Source organism: Phyllostomus hastatus, unplaced genomic scaffold (assembly GCF_019186645.2).
Source record: "Phyllostomus hastatus isolate PE091 unplaced genomic scaffold, TTU_PhHast_1.1 phas_contig_86, whole genome shotgun sequence".
In the NCBI taxonomy this organism is placed as follows: Eukaryota; Metazoa; Chordata; class Mammalia; order Chiroptera; family Phyllostomidae; genus Phyllostomus; species Phyllostomus hastatus.
This window is the reverse complement of record NW_025333977.1, coordinates 94,832,966-94,853,261: the sequence shown is the minus strand read 5'-3', so window position 1 is coordinate 94,853,261 and position 20,296 is coordinate 94,832,966. Positions and strand designations below refer to the sequence as shown.

General features: G+C 35.9%; 1 protein-coding gene across 14 annotated transcripts in view; it reads left to right on the top strand.

Annotated features, from left to right (window-relative positions):
- DLG1 (discs large MAGUK scaffold protein 1) overlaps window positions 1-20,296 on the top strand; it is a 280,465-nt gene that overhangs the window by 164,675 nt on the left and 95,494 nt on the right. For all 14 annotated transcript variants that reach the window (XM_045850849.1, XM_045850859.1, XM_045850858.1 and 11 more), the window contains 2 exons: window positions 701-857; window positions 20,045-20,147. In XM_045850849.1, the coding sequence (XP_045706805.1) occupies window positions 701-857; window positions 20,045-20,147 (260 nt within the window). The remainder of the gene's footprint in view (window positions 1-700; window positions 858-20,044; window positions 20,148-20,296) is intronic.

Here is a 20,296-nt window from a genome sequence, read left to right as displayed (position 1 = left end):
TGTTGCAACCCTAAGTGCATGGTTTCTCTGCTTGGTCTTACCTTCATGATTGTTATGTGTTGGAACCAGTAATGGAATTTTATCATTTGATTCTTTCAGGTGGGGAGGGGAACAAATGTGCTTTGTCCTTGTTAGGATCTTTTTTTGGGAAGTGACAGTAAAATTTCCCTTTATTTCTCAGAAGCCAGAATAGGATCATAGCCTCACCTTTGCAAAGGAGTAATGACTGGCTTAGGTTGCTAATGGATTCATCCCTTTGGGATTGGAAAAAGGACCTACCTTCCCTAAGGCAAAGGGATATCTATCTGCCTTTTAACAAAATCTAAGTAGGGGAAATAGACAATAAAATGTGTGCAACATCAACTTTTCATATGTGTATATATATTTCCCAAGTAAGCTCTTTATGTCCTTTTTTAGATTTCCACATTCTGTTCTTCCTTTTGTTTTTAGTGTCATATGTTTTTTAACATGGGTTCTTAACTTTTATATAAATGAGGATTTTCCTTTTAATTTCTAAATCTGATTCCTAGGGTTAGAAAGAATTCTTTACTCCACAGTTTTGAAAACCCAATTTATATTTCATCTAGCTTTCTTTATAGTTTATAATATAAGAGTTATCAATAAGGAATTCTTTCTCATTGATAGAATGCCAAGTTCTGTATAAAATCTCTAGGTAAACAATTTTTTTTTTAATTTTTAGAGAACCTAGGAAAGTTGTTCTTCATCGTGGCTCAACAGGCCTTGGTTTCAACATTGTAGGAGGTGAAGATGGAGAAGGAATATTTATTTCCTTTATCTTGGCTGGAGGACCTGCTGATCTTAGTGGAGAACTCAGAAAAGGAGATCGTATTATATCGGTAGGATATATTAATCAAAATATTATTTTTATTATTTTAACTATGACCTATTCATTATTAAAAGTTTTAGGTTTTGCATCCTAAAGTTATGGGATATATTTTAGTTAATCTTACTGTTTACAGCTTAATTGTAAAATTGTAGTGATGTCAGAGGACATGATCTGTATGACAGATTTTCTTTTAATACTTGATTTACTTATGAAAGGTCATCTTTATAAATGTCTTTTATAATCTCTATTAACTCAACCTTGTTACATATTTAGTTTAGGTCTTTTTATTTTAACCTGTTAACTGCTTAATCTATTATTTAAAATGATTTTTTAAGCTGCCTGAATATATATGATGGTGGGTTTAGCACTTTGTCCTTCCAGCCTTTTTTTTTTTTCATAATATGTTTGAAACTGTTATTAGGTGCACCAAATTTAGAACTGACATTTCTTCCTGATGAGCTGAACTTTTTGATCATTATGCAGTGATCCTCTTTATTTATAATAATGGTTTTTACCCTGAAAGCTATATTGCCTGATATTAATGTGGCTATGCTAACTTTTCTTGGCTTGAGATTTATCTCATCTTTTCTCCACTTTTTATTTTTAACCTGTATGCTTATGTGGTTATTGCCCATATAACTTTAGACTGAAACTGATCAGTAGTTCTACTGTTTTACCTAATGACACACAAATTTTGGGAGGATTTAATTCTAATTGTGCTGTTTCTACTATTTTACTTCTGCTTTACTTTTATATCCCACAAACTGAATCATTTTTATTTTTGTTTTTTAACAGTTAATCTATATGTTCTATAATTTTTTATTCATGTTCTTCTGTATTTCTCAGTGGGCCACTAACAGCACTGAGAATTGTTTGTTGTATAGGACTCTCGTGTTCATGGTAGAAAGTTTAGCCTTTTATGTAAAAAAAAGAAAGAAAAAATTGTTGTCCATTGTATCCCACACTTATCAATAAAATTGATTAAAAGTGATGTTTTTATTTTTAAAAAAGAAAAAAATTCAGCTTATCAAGTTCCCATCCTCTTGCTAATAGAACTCCCTAGTCATTTTTAAACGCCAAAAATGTCCCTCAAATACCCAAGTGCACCTTAGTGGGAGCCCTTGGAGTATTCTTTAGCAATGATTCCATGATGATAAATACTCTTACAGTTTGTCTGAAAGTATCTTCATTTTACTCTGACATAAGTATGATTCTGACAGCTATTGTCTCCAGTATTTTGAAGATACTGCTTTATGCTATCTGGCTTCTTTTGTTGCTATTGAACAAAAAAAAAAAAATTCTACTGTCTTGCATCTTTTTTTTTTTTTTTAAGGTTATTATTTATTTTTAGAGAGAGGGGAAGGGAGGGAGAGGAGAGAAACATCAATGTGTTGCCTCTCATACGCCCCCTACTGGGGACCTGGCCTGCAGCTCAGGCATGTGCCCTGACTGAGAATCGAACTGTCAACCCTTTGGTTCGCAGGCTAGCACTCAGTCCACTGAGCCACACCAGCCAAGCTACTCTGTCTTGTTGGTAGGTGATGTTTTTTTCACTAATTGCTTTTCAATCTCTTAGTCTTTGGGTGTTTGCAGTGTCTCTAAAATGTATCTATGTTTAAGATATTATTTATTTTGTTTGTGATACATTTTGCTACCTGAATCAGAGGAATCCTGTCTTTCATCAGTTTTGGAATCTTCTTAGCCATTGTCTTTTCAGATTTTGCCTTTCCCACATTGTGTATTCTGTCCGTGAACTGCTCTGAGAGGCCATTATCATTTGTTCTCTGTGTCTTCAAACCTCAGATTCATATTTATGAACTGTCTTCCTATACTTCATTTCAGTCAGAGCTGTTTCCAGTTCATAAATTTTCTTAATATTTCTCTAATCTGCTTTTTAAGTCAAAACTAACTTTTTAATTTCAAAGTACCATTTTCTTTCCAGATATTGTGATCTGCCTTGGTGGTTTTTGTGGGGTCTTCATTCCTTGTAGTTTATTATATTATTTTAGATTTTTCTTTTAAACATTTTATATTCTATAATCTATTTTCTATTAAGTTTAGACGTTTCTGGTACATGCTATGTTATGATGACTTGTGATAAATAATTTTATTGTGTTCTAAATTTTGTGAGCTTATTTTCAATAGTATTTTATTTACTTTATATGTGAAAATCCAGTGCTGCCTAAATTGGGGAGTGGTGTTCTTCCAAAAATATTTTACATTGTCTGTTGTAGGTAACAAGAGCATCACTCTTATCACCATTTTTCCAGTAAGAAAACTTAAGTTTAGAGTTTAATTTGCCTAATGATAGCTAATAAATGATATAGCTAAGATTTACCTTCACCACTATATTGTACTAATGTGGGGGGAGAGGTGCAAAAGTAGGGTTTACAGTTATTCATATGAAAAACAATACAATAATTGATAAATAATCATACAAGAATAAACTCTTTTTCACATAGCTGTAAACCTACTTTTGTCCCTCCCTATATGTTGTTTTTGTTTTTAATTAAAATGTCTAGGTAACACTTTGTTTTGGGTTTTTTTTTTTTTTTAGATTTTATTTACTTTTAAAGAGAAGGGAAGGGAGAGAGAACGAAAAGGAGAGAAACATCAGTGTGCAAGAGATACATCAATTGGTTGCCTCTCACACAACCCCAACCAAAGACCTGGCCAGCATCCCAGGCATGTGCCCTGACTGGGAATCGAACTGACGACCCTTTTGTTCATAGGTCGGCACTCAGTCCTCTGAGCCACACCAGCCAGGGCAACACATTGAGATTTTAAGGTCTGAGATATAGAAACAAATATATATTCTGTGTTCCCATTGTTATTTAATATTGATGGCTATTTAAAATAATTTCTTATAAAGCAATAAAGACCTTTTCAACTATAAAATATAAAGTAAGGAAATGAGAAAATACTTCTCAAACTGAAGATATATATTGCTGGAACATGATGGAAAAAGCATTTAAAATATATGCATTGCATCTTTTTGCAGTTTTTATACCTATCCCTCTCACCACCTAACCCTGCACATACTTAGATGTATCACCATATTTTAGCAACCTATCTTTTTTAATATAATTCAGGATAGACAGAATCCAAGGCAGAAAGAGGATGATTGATAACTTACACATGACTCATATCTGACAAGACTTGGAGGAATCAGGGTGGGAGTGGTGTAACTTTTCTGTCTCTTAATTGTGGCAGTTGCTACACAACATATAAAATTGTCAAAACTCTTAACTGTAAACTAAAAAAGATTAATTTATGGAATATAAATTATGCCTACAGATATTTTAAAAGTCATAACAAAATGTCATATCCCACCCAGTTGAATGCTTTTTTAAAAAAAGCCAATGACAGCAAAACATTGGTGAAGATGTGGAATAATTGTAACTCGCATTCATTACTGTCAGGCATATAAAATTATACAATCACTACAAGATTTTATACTTGTAATGTTCTTAAGAAATTAAACATCTAACCTCATCACCCACATTTTACCCACGAAATCATACTTCTACAAAAACACTTTAACAAGAATGTTCATAACAGTCTTATTTATAAAATAATCCAGATCTACAAATAATTCAAGTGTTCATCCACAGTAAAATAGCTAAGCAAGTTGTGATATATTTATAGAGTATAATGTCTTGGCAATAAAAAGTTAACTACTGCAACTTAAAACCACTTAGATGACACTAAAATACATCATAAATAGAAACACCACAGAAATACATACTATATGATTCCATTTTCATGCTAATTATGAGCAGGCAATACTAATTTGAATTAATAGCAGTCAAAGTTGGTTTCCGGTGATTGTAGTAAAGAGGCACAATGAAAATTGTGGATTGGTTGATAGCAAAGTATATATCTTGTTTGGGGTTGTAGTTTCATGGGCATATACTGCCATCAAAAATTCTTCGCACTGAATTGTTCAAATTTGTACATTTTATTGCTCATAAATTATATTGTAGCCCTGGCTGGCATAGCTCAGTGGATTGAGCGTGGACTGCGAACCAAAGTGTTGCAGGTTCGATTCCCAGTCAGGGTCCATGCCTGGATTGCAGGCCATGACCCCCAGCAACCGCACATTAATGGTTCTCTCTCTCTCTCTCTCTCTCTCTCTCTCTCTCTCTCTCTTTCTCCCTCCCTTCCCTCTCTAAAAAATAAATAAATAAAGTCTTCTAAAAAATTATATTGTAACTTAAGTTTTAAATAAGTTATAGTGTGATACGGACAAATTAGTATAAGAAATTGATTTTTTAATGTTGGACAAATTGGCTAGTTATTTAGAAGAATAAAATTAGAGCCTCACTTCACACTTTTTTCAAAATAAATTTTCAGTTGTCTTAAAGTTAGGTGTAAAAAACTAAAAGCAAAAATAGATGTCAAAATGTCCATGTGGGACACCTTTATATGGGTCATTGACACACTGCTAGATTATGTTAAACTGACCAATATGACCTATTTCACCCAGAACTTACCCAGTTTGGGCATTGAAAGTCATGTCTAGAAACCCCTTCTGTCTTAATTTTAAAACTGAAAATCCCAGATCATGCAGGCCAATTGCTCATCCTAATGTGAGTGTTAATTAAGTACAGCCTTATGTTTGGCAATATGCATCAATATCCTTAAAATTTTAATGCTATAAGCCCCTCCAAGGTAATACCCTCGAAGCAGTAGGAAAAAAACTTAGGAACAAGAGAAAAATATGAGAAAAGATACTCAAAACTAAATAAACCTTGAAACAAACATGTAAATACCTCATTATACAAATTTAGCTATTTCCAGTCTTCAGCATATATCAAAAATGATCTTCAGGCCTTGTTAAAAGACAGATTTCCAGACCTCATCCCCAAACTTTCTGATTTAGTATGACATGACTAGAATCTGAAAATGTATATTTCTAGCAAGTTTCCATGAAATACTGATGTTTCTGCCCCTGGGATCCAAACTTTGTGAACCACTCTTCTAAAGACATCCCTGTTGTTGATTTTTAATGATAAACCCATGTTACTGAGAAAGTATAAGTAAGTAATTTGGAAAAGCAAGGAAATAAGTAATAAGTTTTATAAAATATTTCCTTTAGCCCTGGCTGGTGTAGTTTAGTGGATTGGGTGCCAGCCTACAAAACAAAGGGTCGCTGATTCAGTTCCTGGACAGGGCACATGCCTTGGTTGCAGGCCAGGTCCCCAATAGGGAGGCACTCAAGAGGCAACTACACATTGATGTTTCTCTCTCTTTCTCCCTCCTTTCCCCTCTCTCTAAAAATAAATAAAATCTTTAATTTTTTTTAAAAATAAAATACTTCCTTTAACATTTAATTTTGTTAAAGAAGTTTCTGAAATCATGATCTTTTACATATGTAGAATGCCACATTTTTCAGTGCAGTACAAGTGATACTACTGTTATTTCCAGTGATGCCAAACATAGTGGAAAATATAGTTAATATTCACTGAAAATTTAGAATCATGGAGGCTTAGAATTAAAAATGAACCAAAGACTTCAACAGAAATGTCTCCATCATAAAAGCAGTTAGGAAAGTTACCACAATTGTCAGAATAAACTTTTTTATAGCTCTGGAGATTAACCAGAAGTTTGACTCAATTCAGAAAGTGTTATTCAAGAAAATTGGCTAAAACTCCATAAGAATGAGCTTTAACATGTGTAAGTCCCATCCATGGCTCTGTAGTACATTAGCCATGAAAAATAGCGCACAGTCTGAGTGAAAAACCAGTATCTTAAAAGCCACTGGAGAGACCAGAATGGGGATAGAACTTTCAGAGGCTCTTTCTCAGAGAACTGTTATATTGGACCTGTCTGTTTTTGGAACACTTTGTTTTTAAGGCTCTGTATTTGTCCTGATTCAGAGCTCCACCAGTACAAAAGGCTGTCAAAGGCACATTATGGCTGTTTGAGACATCGTATAACAGTTGGAGCAAGCAATAGACTAATCAAAAAACTTAAAAGAAAAAACTGGAATGAGATCTTCATAGAGCCTCCGTAAAGTTCTGACATATATCTTGGAATCTGATATATTCTAGGACATCTGCATGTCCTGGACTGTGTATATACTCAAAAAAGGCCTCAAAAGGCCCAAAATTTTCACCTCTGGCTGAGCGTAAGACTCAGTACAAGCAGAAAGTGAAGACTTCAGGCAGTTATCAATTGTCTGCCTGAATGTTGAAGACATTACCAAACATGCACACAGAGCCCTTCAGCAAAGTATCCAGGCATCTAAAGCTCTGTCAACTTCCAGTCAAGATGGAGGCATAGGTAAACAGGACTTGCCTCTTCTTACAACCACAGCAAAAATTACAACTAAATTACAAAACAGCTATTACACAGAATTGTCAGAAAATCAAGCTGTATAGAAGTGCGACAACCGAGGAATTAAAGAAGTCATATTCATCCAGAAGTAGGAGGGGTGGAGACATGGAATGTGCAGTCCCACACCCATGTGTGGTGGAAAAAAATCTGTAGGGATACCTCAACAGCAAGGGATACCAGCCCCCACCAGACCACCCAGTCCAGGGTTCCAGTGCCAGGAAGGTAAGTTTCCATAACTTCTGGCTATAAAAACTAGTGGGGGTTGGGGCAGCAAAAGAAACTGCAGTATCCTTAGGTATCTCCACTTAAAGGACCCGCAACAGCCTTAGAACTTAACATAGACTCACTCCCTCTGGGCTCCAGCACTGGGGCTGCAGCTGAAAGGGTACCAGTGGCATACAGGGAGATACTGAAGTGTCTGGCTTCAGGGTGAGTGCTGTGGGACAGCTTCCTCCCTGATAAAACTCCAGAGGCCAGGTAGCAGTCATTGTACCTTTATTCTGATCCCTCTCCAACACAGAGTGATGGAGTGGCAACACCATATCTGAGGCTCCATCAACCTGGTTCATACAGGTTACCCTGCCCTGGCAATTACCTACAGCTCCACACCATCCAATTTACAGGTACCCTTTTCTGCAATCAGCCAGACTATTAAGACAGGGCATCAAAGCATCTCTACCTTATATGTAGAAACAAATAAATGGAGGCTGTCAAAATGAAGAGACAAAGAAATATGGCCCAAATGAAAGAAACTCTGACAGAAATGAAGGTTACACTAAGGAAATGATGAAAATTTACACAGACTCAGCAGAGAAGTGGACCAAATCGAGAAACAAATCAAAGATTTGGAACATAAGGAAGGAAAAAAATATTCAATCACAACAACAAGAAGAAAGAAAACAAGAACAGGGTAAGGAATCTCTGAGATATCTTCAAATGTACCAACATTTGAATCACAGGAGTGCCAGAAAAAATAAGAGCAAGAAACTGAAAACTTACTTGCAAAAATAATGAAAGAAAACTTCCCTAAATTGAAGAAAATGGACATACAGGTCCAGAAAGCAGAGTCCCAAACAAGATGGATGTAAAGAGCACCATACCAAGACACAGAATAATTAAATTTCCAAGCGTAAAGATAAAGAGAATCTTTAAAGGTAGCAAGAGAAAAGCATATACCTACAAAGGAGTTCCCAGAAGATTGTCAGCTGATTTGTCAAACTATGCAAGCAAGAAGGGGCTGGAAAGAAGTATTCAAAGTGATGAAAAGCAAGGACCTACAAGCTAGATTACTCTATCTAGCAAAGGTATCGTTTAGAATCAAAGGACAGGTAAAGGGCTTCCTGGACAAGGTAAAGCTAAAGAGGTTCATCATAACCAAGCCATTATTATGTGAAATGTTAAAGGGACTTATTTAAGAAAAAGAAAGATCAAAACTATGAACAATAAAATGTCAGTATATTCACAACTAGCTATAATTGAATCTATAAAACAAACTAAGCAAACACGCAGCACAGAAACAATCATAGCTATGGAGATCATTTGGAGGGTTATGAGTTGGGAGAGGGAATAGGAAGAAAGTGGGGAAAGGTGCAGGAATTAAGTACAAATAGGTAGGTACAGAATAGACGGGGGGATGTAAAGCATAGTATAGGAAATGAGACAGCCAAAGAACTTATATGCCTACCCATAGACATGAAAGAAGGGGATATTGCTGGTGGGAATGAGGGGTATTGAGTGGAGGGGGCCTAAGGGTGAAAACTGGAACAACTGTAATAGCATAACAAAATATATTAAAAATAATAATTTTTAAAATCTTTGTCAGATCATTAACTGACTACTTAGCTAACCTGGCAGAGACTTCATTAGCATAAATAACAAAGAAAATAATCTTTATAGAATTCAGAGAAAGTCACCAAATAACAACAATAACCAGCTCAGAGAGGACAGATCTGATTTCCAGTATTGCTATATTATATCATTTTAAATGTCCAGTTTTTAACAAAAATTACGATATGCACAAAATATGGCCTGTACACAGGGGAAAGAAACAATCAATAAAAACTTTTCCTAAGAAAGCCCAACAGTGGACTTACTAAAGACTTTTAATCACAGATTTTAAATATGTTTAAAGAACTAAAGGAAACCATGTCTGAAAAGTGAAAGCATGAGAACAATACCTCTTCAAGTAGAGAATATCCATAAAGATATTTCTATTTTTTTAAAAAAAGAACCACCTGGCTGGCATAGCTCAGTGGATTGAGCGCAGGCTGCGAACCAAAGTGTCGCAGGTTCGATTCCCAGTCAGGGTACATGCCTGGATTGCAGGCCATGACCCCCAGCAACTGCACATTGATGTTTCTCTCTTTCTCCCTCCCTTCCCTCTCTAAAAATAAATAAGTAAAATCTTAAAAAAAAAAAGTAGAAAAATACAGTGCTGAAATGTAATAATTTAGACAAGCTTAACCGCAAATGTGAACTGGCAAAAGAAAGCATTATTACGCTTGTAGATATGTTTATTGAGATTATCCAAGCTGAAGAATAGAAACAAAAGAGAATGAAGAAAAATTAACACAGTCTTAGAGACCTGTGGGATATCATCAGGTGTATCATAATGAAGTCTCAGAGGTATATACTGTCTGTGGCTGACTCCTTCAGTTGTTAATCTAGTCACTCTGCAATCAGCAGCCATGCTTAAATACCACAGGGCAAAGCAGAATCCCTCCTGGAGTCGGTCTGCTCGTTTCCCCTCAGGCTGGTGCCACTCAGAGGGGGTGGTCTGCCTGAGCAAGATGACTGCTGCAATAAAGGGGATGACTCAGCACTCGGATCCCAGCATCTATCTCTCAGTTTTCCAGAGTCTCCATCCCCAGTCCCTCCCCAAGTCCCCATAGTCCACTCTGCCTCTCTGTCCCTTTGCTAAAGTCCACGGTAAGTGGCTGCAAAGGAAAATTTATGCATTGGCCCTTTAAATGGCTCTTTGCATCTCCAGCCATCGTTCTCTGGCAGAGAGTAACCCTGCCACTGCCACTTTTTGTAGCTGGATGTTATCTGTGTACTTTTCAGACTCTGGTGCTCTAGGCTGGGCATGCCAGCTTAGGAGTCAGACCCACACTTCTCAGAGGGATCCAACCAGCTGCTTAAATATCACTCCAGCACTTCAGCTGCTGCCTGTAGGCAACCAGCCAACCCTCTCACATCTCCACCACAATCCCTACCAGTCACATTGTACTGAAGCCGATTCTTCTGTCTGTCTGTGGTAATAAGACTTCTCTCGCGATATTGTTCAGCTGTTTGTTCTAAATGATTTCTAGATGAAATACAATTTAGCTGTATTTCCAGGTTGGTCCTCAGAGGAGATTAGTGTAACTTCCACTCACTCCTCTGCCATCTTGGATCCCCTCCAAGTTAGATTTTTTTTTTTTTACACATCTGAGAAACTTGGTAAATTCTAAGAAGAATAAACTTGAGTTCTACAACATAGACTCATCATAATCAAACTGCCAGAAGACAAAAGAAAGAATTATGAAGGCAGAGAGAGAAATGACTCCTGTACAAGGTAGCCTCGGTAAGATTAACAGCTGATTTCTCATCCAAAACAGTGGAGGCCAGAAGGCAATGGGATGATGTATTCAGTTCTTAAAGGAAAATATTTACCAAGAATTCTTTATCTAGCCAAACTATCCTTCAGAAATGAAGAGCAATAAGACATTCCAAGGTGAACAAAAGCTGAGGAAGTTTATCTCTAGTAAACCTTCCCTATAAGAAATTCTGTAGTGAATTCCTTCAGAAAATAAATAAATAAATAAATAAATAAATAAATAAATAAATAAAATAAAAGGAGTAATCCAAATACATACAAAGAAATAAGGACATCTTGAAAGGTAACTACAAAGTATATAAAATAGCATCAGTAACATTTTTTTGTAATTTTTTCCTTCTAATTTAAAAGACAACTGAATAAGACAATTCTTTATCTGTTGATAGGCCCAGATTGTACAAAAATGTGATATTGTGTGTGTGTGACATTAGTGTCACAAACAGGATAGAGGGCGTGGAGTTACCGAAGAGCAGAGTTTTTCTATACTGTTGAAATTAAGTTAGTATTAATTCAGTATAGAGTATTATAACATGTTAATTACAATCTAGACAAATTACTAAGGCAATAACTCAAAATATACATAATAAAAAATCAAGGGAATTAAAATGGTACACTAGAAAATATTTCTTTAACAAAAGGGGATAGTAATGGAGGAAAAGAGAAACAAAAAAGACATAAGGCATAAAGAGAAGAGCAAAATGGATGAGAAATAAACCTTACTTTTTGATAATTATATTAACTATAAATGGATTAAGCATTTCAGTTAAAAGATATTGACAGGGTGGATTAAAAAGGTCTAGCTGTAAGCTGTCTACAAGAGACAGGCTCTGGATTTTTTTTAAGCTTTAATTTCAGCAAAGATTGACAATAAAAGGTTGGAAAAGATAAACCACGCAAGCAGTAACCAAGAAAAACAAACTATTTATAAAAACTTGTGTATTTATTTTTACATGTTTACATTTCAGTCACCTTCAAAATACTCTATTTGATGGAGTACACTTATTGAAACATTTTTTTCACTGCTCAAAACAGTTTTTGAACTCATCATTTTAATGTTTCTGCAGTTTTTTGCTTTACCTCTTCCACATCAGCAGAATGCCTCCCTTCAAGGACTTTTTCATCCAGGGAAAACACTAAATGTCACTAGGGGCAAGATCAGGTAAATAGGGAGGGTGGGACACACAGGGTCATGCCATTTTTTATCAAAAACTGGTGAACACTCAGCATGGTATAGACAGGTGTGATTATAAGTTACCCTTAATGAAATGGGCAAACACATTGAAAGAACCTTAAGAAAAGTTCACTGAAGCCTAACATAGCCTCTCACAACAACTCCCACTGGTATATTGACACAGATGGGTTCCTAGGACACTCTCCTAGCTGGGGAAGCCTATAGTACAATGGGCCCGCCATCCAGAAGGTATTTTGGGGGGCATGATTCTCCCTCATATGTATTGTATAATGGTTGAGAAGTTCCTAGAAAGGCATAAACTATTGAAACCGACTTAAGAAATATAAAATCTGAATAGACCTCTAACAAGGAGCAAGAATTGATAATCAAACCTTCACGCAAAGGAAAAAATCCAGGTTTAAACAGCCTCACTGGTGTAGACTACCAAACATTTAGAGAATTAATACCAGTCATTCACAGACTCTTCCTAAAAAGAAACATACATGAAAAACACTTCTCAACTCTTTGTCCTATGCCAGTACTATTCTTACACCAAACTGAACAAGGACAGCACTGGAGGAGAACGCTACAAACCAATATCCATTGTGAATGTTAGATATAAGAATCCTCAACAAATAGGAAACTGGATCCAGCTGCATAAAAAAGAATTATACACTATCATTAAAAGGAATATACACTATAACCAAGTAGACTTTAAGGAATGCATGGTGGTTCAATATATGAAAATCAATCAAGTATGACACTATTTTGATATAGGATATAAACCACATGATAATCTCAATACACACCACAAAAACATGTATTGAAAACCAACACCTTTACCTCATAAAAACAGCAAACAGCCCTGACCAGTGTGACTCAGTTGGTTGAGTAGCACTCCATGAAGTGAAAGGTCACCAGTTATATTCCTGGTTAGGACACATGCCTAGGTTGCAGGTTCAGTCCCTGATTCAGTACATATGACAGGCACCTGATTGATGTTTCTCTCTCCCATCAATGTTTTTCTCCCTCTCTTTCTCCCTTCCTTCCCCTCTCTCAAAAATAAGTAAATAAAATCTTTTTAAAAAACCAAATTAGGAATAGAAGAAAACTTCCTCAACCTGATAACAAGTATCAATGAAAAACTGGCAGCTTAAATGCTGAAACACTGAAAGCTTCCCCTCTAAAATCAGGAACAAGACAAGGGTGTCCACTTTTGCCACTTACTATTAAACACTGTACTGGAGTTCCTAGACAAGGCAGGCAGAGAAGAAAAAGAAAAAGTTTCTAAATTAGAAGGGGAAATTTTCTATATTTGTAGATGCCATGATTTTAAATATAGAAAGTCTTAGAAAATTTAACAGTAAAAAGCCACTAGAGCTACTAAACAACTTCAGCAATTTGTAGTACAGGAAATCTGTATCCAAAAGCACATTTGTGTTTATGTATACCAGCATTGACCAATCTGAAAGTGAAATTAGGAAAACAATTATATTTATAATAGTACCAAAAAGAGTAAAATACCTAGGAATAAATAAAACAATCAGATAAACAAAATGTGGTCTATCCATACAATGCAGTATTATTCAGCCTTAATAATTAATAAAGTACTGATACCTGCCACAAGGATGAACCATGAAAACATGCTAAGTGAAAGAAGCCAAACAAAAATGGATACATATTACAGTACTCCACTTATTTAAAATGTACAGAATAGACAAATCTATAGAGTCAGAAAGTAGATTAGTGGTTGCCAGGGGCTAAGAGAAGAGGGAAGTGATTTCCCCTCCAACTGATCACAAAAAAGAGTAGGTGGAAGCTGTGAACACCAGAATACCTGCTGGAAGAGGAAGTCCACCAACAAAGGAACCACTAACAGATAACAACAGAAGAAGGTGAAGGAAAGAGTAGAAGCCACACTAACTCAACCCAGGACCTATCTGTAAATAAAAATAAGTGGTGGAGAAATTATTCAGAACAAACAGATGAACAAAAAAGCAAGAAAGAATCCTCAAAACCTTGTACACACAAAAGAACCAGCTTCAACACAACCTGCCCACACCTGCACAACAGAATACAAGACATGGTAGACGGAGTGACCCTCAGTTAAGCACCTGGAGGTAAGGATCCACCAAAGAAAGACCCAACAACACTCAAAACACAAAGACATACAGAGTGCCATCATAAACGACAGCCCAAGACCAGTAGGATCAAAAGATCAAGAAGACTGCAGCATGGACTGAAAGTGAAGGGCTGAAGACAAATAATCCAAGCAAATGGACCGGGGGGGGGGGCGAGGGGGGAGGAGCTGGGGTAGTAATACTCGTATTGCACAAAATAGACTTCAAACAAAGAGCCATAAAAAGAGACCCAGAAGGTCACTTCTTAATACTCAAGGGAAGAATCCATCAAGAAGACATAAATATTATAAATATATATGTATCCAACAGAAGAGCACCCAAATACATAAAGAAAACCTTGGAGGACTTCAAGAAAGATATTGACAGCAACACAATTACAGTACAGGATTTTAACACCCAACTGTCAAAAAATGGACAGATCTTCCAAACAAAACACGAACAGAAATATAGTGGCATTGAACAGTGCCCTAGGTGAAATGGACTTCACTGACATACATAGAGCCTTTCATCCCCAAAAAGCAAAGTACACATTCTTTTCAAATACACATGGAACATTTTCAAAGATAGACCACATGATAGGACGCAAAGCAAGTCTCAACAAATTCAAGAAAATTGAAATCATATCAAGCATTTCCTCTGACCACAAAGAACTGAAACTAGAAACTAACCTCAAGGAAAAAAAACCCAAACCCCTCAAACTCATGGAGCTTGAATAGCATGCTATAAAACAATGAATGGGTCAAGAGTGAGATTAGGTAACAAATCAAAGTTTCTGGAAACATGAAAATCAACTCATAACAACCCAAAACTTACAAGACACAGTAAAGGCAGTCCTGAGAGGGAAGTACATAGCTGTACAGGCTTATCTGAAAGAGATACAAACATTTCAAATAAACAACCTAACCCTACACCTACAAGAACTCAAGGAACAACAAAGAGCTCAGAGAAAGTAGAAGGAAGGAAAAAAACAAGATCAGAGGAGAATTAAATGACATAGAAACTAAAAGCACAATTCTAAGGATTGATAAATCCAGGAGCTGGTTCTTTGAAAAGATAAACAAAATCGATAACCCCATAAGCAAGAGAGAGGACCCAAATAAAAACACAATCAGAAATGAAAGAGGAGAGCTTACAACTGATACCACAGAAATACAAAGAATTCTAAGAAATTATGACAAAGAACTAGATGCCAAGAAGTTTGAAAACCTAGATGAAATGCACAAATTTCTAGAAAATTATAATCTTTCTAAACTCAATGAAGAAGAAGCAGAAAGCCTGAACAGACCAATAACAGCGGATTAAATTGAAACAGTAATCAAAAAGCTTCAGACACACAGAACCCCCAGACCAGACGCAGTTTCACAGGAGAATTTTACAAAGCATGTAAGGGAGAGATAACCCCTATCCTCTACAGATTATTCCAAAAAATTCAAGACAATGGAAGACTCCCAAACTCTTTTTATGAAGCCAGCATCATCCTAATCCCAAAATCAGATAAAGACACAACAATGAATGAAAACTTCAGGCCAATATCGCTGATGAACCTAGACACTAAAATCCCCAACAAAATACTGGCAAACCGCATCCAGCAATATGTTAAAAAGATCATAGACCATGACCAAGTGGGATTGATCCCAGGGATGCAAGGATGGTACAATATTTGCAAATCAATAAACATAATACACCACATAAACAAAATGAAAGACAAAAATCACACGATATCAATAGATGCAGAAAAAAGCATTAGATAAGGTACAGCACCCATTTATGATAAAAATGCTTAGCAAAGTGGGATTAGAGGGAGCATTCCTCAACATAAATAAAGGCCATATATGAGAGACCTACAGCCAACATCATACTCAGTGGGCAAAAAACCTAGACCTTTCCCACTAAGATCAAGAACAAGACAATGATGCTTGTTTTCACCACTTCTATTCAACATAGAATTGGAAGTCCTAGCCACAGCAATCAGACAAGAAAAACAAATAAAAGGCAACCAAATTGGAAAGGAGGAAGTAAAACTGGTATTGTTTGCAGATGACATGATAGGGTACATAGAAAATCCTATAGATTCCACCAAAAAACTGCTCAACCTAATAAATGAGTTTGGCAAAACACCAGGAGACAAAGTCACTATCTAGAAATCAAAGGCATTTTTGCACACCAACAATGAAATATCAGAAACAGAAATCAGGGGAAAAATCCTATTTGATGTAGCAACAAGAAAAATAAAGTACCTAGGAATAAACCTAACCAAGGAGGTAAAAGACCTGTACTCAGAAAACTACACAACACTGAGGAAAGAAATTAAGGAAGACACAAACAAATGGAAGCATGTACCATGCTCATGGATTGGAAAAAATTAATATCATCAAAATGGTCATACTACCAAAAGGGATTTATAGATTCAATGCAATCCCTATTAAAGTACCAACAGTATATCCCACAGGTATAGAACCAACATTTCAGAAATTTATATGGAACCATAAACAACCCTGAATCTGCAGCAATTTTGAGAAGGAAGAACAAAGTAGGAGGGATCACAATACCTGATACCAAACTGTATTACAAGGCCACTGTAATCAAAACAGCCTGGTACTGGCATAAGAACAGACACATAGACCAATGGAACAGAACAGAGAGCCCGGAAATAAACCCAAGTTTCTATGGTCAATTAATATTCAACAAAGGGGGAAGAAGCATAAAATGGAGTAAAAATAGCCTCTTCAACAAATGGTGTTGGGAGAACTGGACAGCTACATGCAAAAAAATGAAATTCGATCACCAACTTACACCATACACAAAAATAAATTCAAGGTGGATAAAAGACTTATATGTAAGTCGTGACACAAAAAAAGTCCTAGAGGAAAACATCGGCAGGAAAATCTCAGACATTTCACACAGCAACATCTTCACTGATGTGTCCCCTAAAGCAAGGAAAATAAAGGAAAGAATAAACAAATGGGACCTCATCAAATTCAAACGCTTCTGAATGGCTGAAGAAAACAGCATTAAAATGAAGACAGAACCAGCTATATGGGAAAACATATTTGCCAATGATACTTTGGACAAGGGTTTGATCTTCAAAATATGTAGAGAACTCACACAACTCCACTCCAGCAAGAGAAGCAACCCAATTAAAAAAATGGGCAAAAGACTTGAACAGACACTTCTCCCAGGAGGACATACAGAGGGCCCAGAGACATATGAAAAGATGCGCAGCATCACTAGCCATCAGAGAGATGCAAATTAAAACCACAATGAGATACCACCTCACACCAGTCAGAATGGCCATCATAAACAAATCAACAAACAAGTGTTGGAGAGGATGTGGAGAAAAGGGAACCCTAGTGTACTGTTGGTGGAAATGTAGCTGGTATAGCCAGTATGGAAAACAGTATGGAATTTCCTCAGAAAACTAAAAATGCAACTGTTTTATGACCCAGCAATTCCACTGCTGGGATTATACCTCAAGGGCCCTGAAACACCAATCCAAAAGAACCTATGCACCCCACATGTTCATAGCAGCACAATTTATAATACAGAAGTGCTGGAAGTAACCTAAGTGCTCATCAGGAAATGAGTGGATGAAAAAACTATGGTACATTTACACAATGGAATTCTATGCAGCAGAGAGAAAGATGGCGCTCCTACCCTTTGCAATAGCATGGATGGAACTGGAAAGCATTATGCTAAGTGAAATAATCCAGGCAGTGAAAGACAAATACCTTATGATCTCACCTTTAACTGGAACATAATCAACAAAAGAAAAAAAGCAAACAAAATATAACCAGAGACACTGAAAATAAGAACAATGTAACAATAGCCAGAGGGGTTGGGGATGGGACAGTGGGGAGAAGCATTTTCAGGAAGTCCTCTAAAGGACACATGGACAAAACAAAGGGGGAGGTTGGAAGGAAGGGCAAGAGGTGGGTTTGGATTGGGGGGTGGGGATAAAATACAGACAACTGTAGTTGAACAACAATAAAATAATTTAAGTGTTTAAAAAATACATATAAGAAGTAAAAAATATGTATTTACTTAAAAAAAGGAAGAGGTGAGAAATGACTGCAGTGGGATAATGTGTTTCTTTTGGGAATGATGAAAATGTTTTGGAATTATCATGGTGATAGTTCCACATTCCTGTGATTATACTAAATACCACTGAATTTTACAATTTAAATGTGTGAATTTTATGTACATTATGTCCTTTTTTAAGTGTTAGTGTAGAAACAGGGAACCTGAGGCTATTTACACAAATGTCTCAGTACAAGCATTTCTTCTAAAATATATTTGATAATATGTCTTTCATTAAAATGTTCAGTGAGCCCAGACCAGTTTGTCGCTGTTGGTTGGAGCATTGTCCCATAAACCAAAAGGTTGCAGATTCAATTCCTGGTCAGGGCACATGCCTGGGTGTGTTTCGTCCACAGTTGGGGTGTTTGCAAGAGGCAGCTGACTTGATATTTCTCCCCGTCTCCCCCCCCTTTCCCACTCTCTCAAATCTATAAGCATGTCTTTGGATAAGGATACTTTTTAATGTTCAATTATATTTAAGAAAGTTCTTCATTTTTAGTCTTGTTAATAAATTACTCTGTTTTGAATCTGTATAGATTGTCTTCAAGTCATATTTTATGTAGCAAAATGATTTGATGCTCAGGAATAATTCATTGAAAATTAAGATTTGTCTCTACAATTGCAGATGAACTTTTATATTTCTTTATATTTCTTCCCTCTTGTTTTCCTAGGAATTAGGAGGATTTTCTTTATACTCAAAGTAGAAGTATTGATATATTGTTGAGTTTTATATCGCCCCCAGCTAGAGATACTCTATTACATTTATTTAGATTTAACATTTTTGGATCTTGGTTTTCATTCAAGAAATGTGTGTGTGTTCTTAGTTTCATAATGATATCCTTTATAGTTAATATAAAACACTAAGACTTTATATAATTAAAACGTTCTCTTGTGTAAATTTTATGATCTCAAGAATTTCCAAAATTGGTATGTGATATTAATTAGGTTTTCAATGTCAACAAAACAGCTTCTCATATAAAAATTGCATAATAGTTCTTTCTTTCTTTCCGAAAGTATCCAGTGAAGGTCCTAAACACTGCTGTAGTTTATTAGTTGCTTGACTTAGAGGGGGAAAATTGCCTAAATATTTAAAGTTTATTACATTTAAATGTTTCCTCCTTGAGTGTCCTGGTTAGTTTTTCTTACAGTGGAAGAGGCACAATCTTTAAAGATACTTTGTACTTACAAGTGTTGTCAGCCTTTCAGAAATAAGTTGCTTCTTATTCTGAAGTGGAATTGATCGCCTGAGTAATTATTTTCACCCAAGAAGAAGGGCCTTTTGTCCAAAAAAATGTCTCCTGTCTTATTTAATAACATTTACATGTTGTTAGCCCTTGAAATATGAGGTATTTTTGTTCTTTAAACAATTGGCTTTCTATTAACTCCAAAAGACTGGAAGCTATAATTTGGGAAGGGGATGAATAGAAAGGAACTGAGATGAGTAATAAGAATGAAAATATGGCAGGAGTTGAAAGAATGCTACAAAATGACTATCTCTCCCATTGCTTGAATTACTAGTGAAATGAAATGTACAAAATTATGACACATGTTGATTTTTCCAGGTTGTCAAATTAAGGTATGTTTTTCAAGTGATTGATAGGCAACTTTCTGTAAAACCTGGGGAGAAATGTGTTGGTTTTGCTCACTTGACCTTCAGCAAAGCATTTTTAGTGAGTAAAATCACTTTGATTAATATTTTGTTTTACTGTACAATAAAATTTTAGTAAATCAGAACAAGAAAATATTTTAGTGATAAAGTAATTGGAAGTAAATGTTTTTTGTCTGTTCCTATTCAAAGAACAGACTTTTCTGATTTCTAGTCAATGTGATAATTTTCTTTTGAATTTAAGGTTTGGTTTGATTTACAGGTGAACAGTGTTGACCTCAGAACTGCCAGCCATGAACAGGCAGCAGCTGCTTTGAAAAATGCTGGCCAGGCTGTCACAATTGTTGCACAGTATCGACCTGAAGGTAGTATAATTTTTGCTGTCTATATGTATTATTTTGGTTTTGAGAATTATTCTTCTTAATGATGTTTAACTTTCCAAGCTTAACTTTCCTTTTTATGTATTGGTCTGATAGATTAATCTGTTATGTATAGTCTGAATCTAGTTCACTAT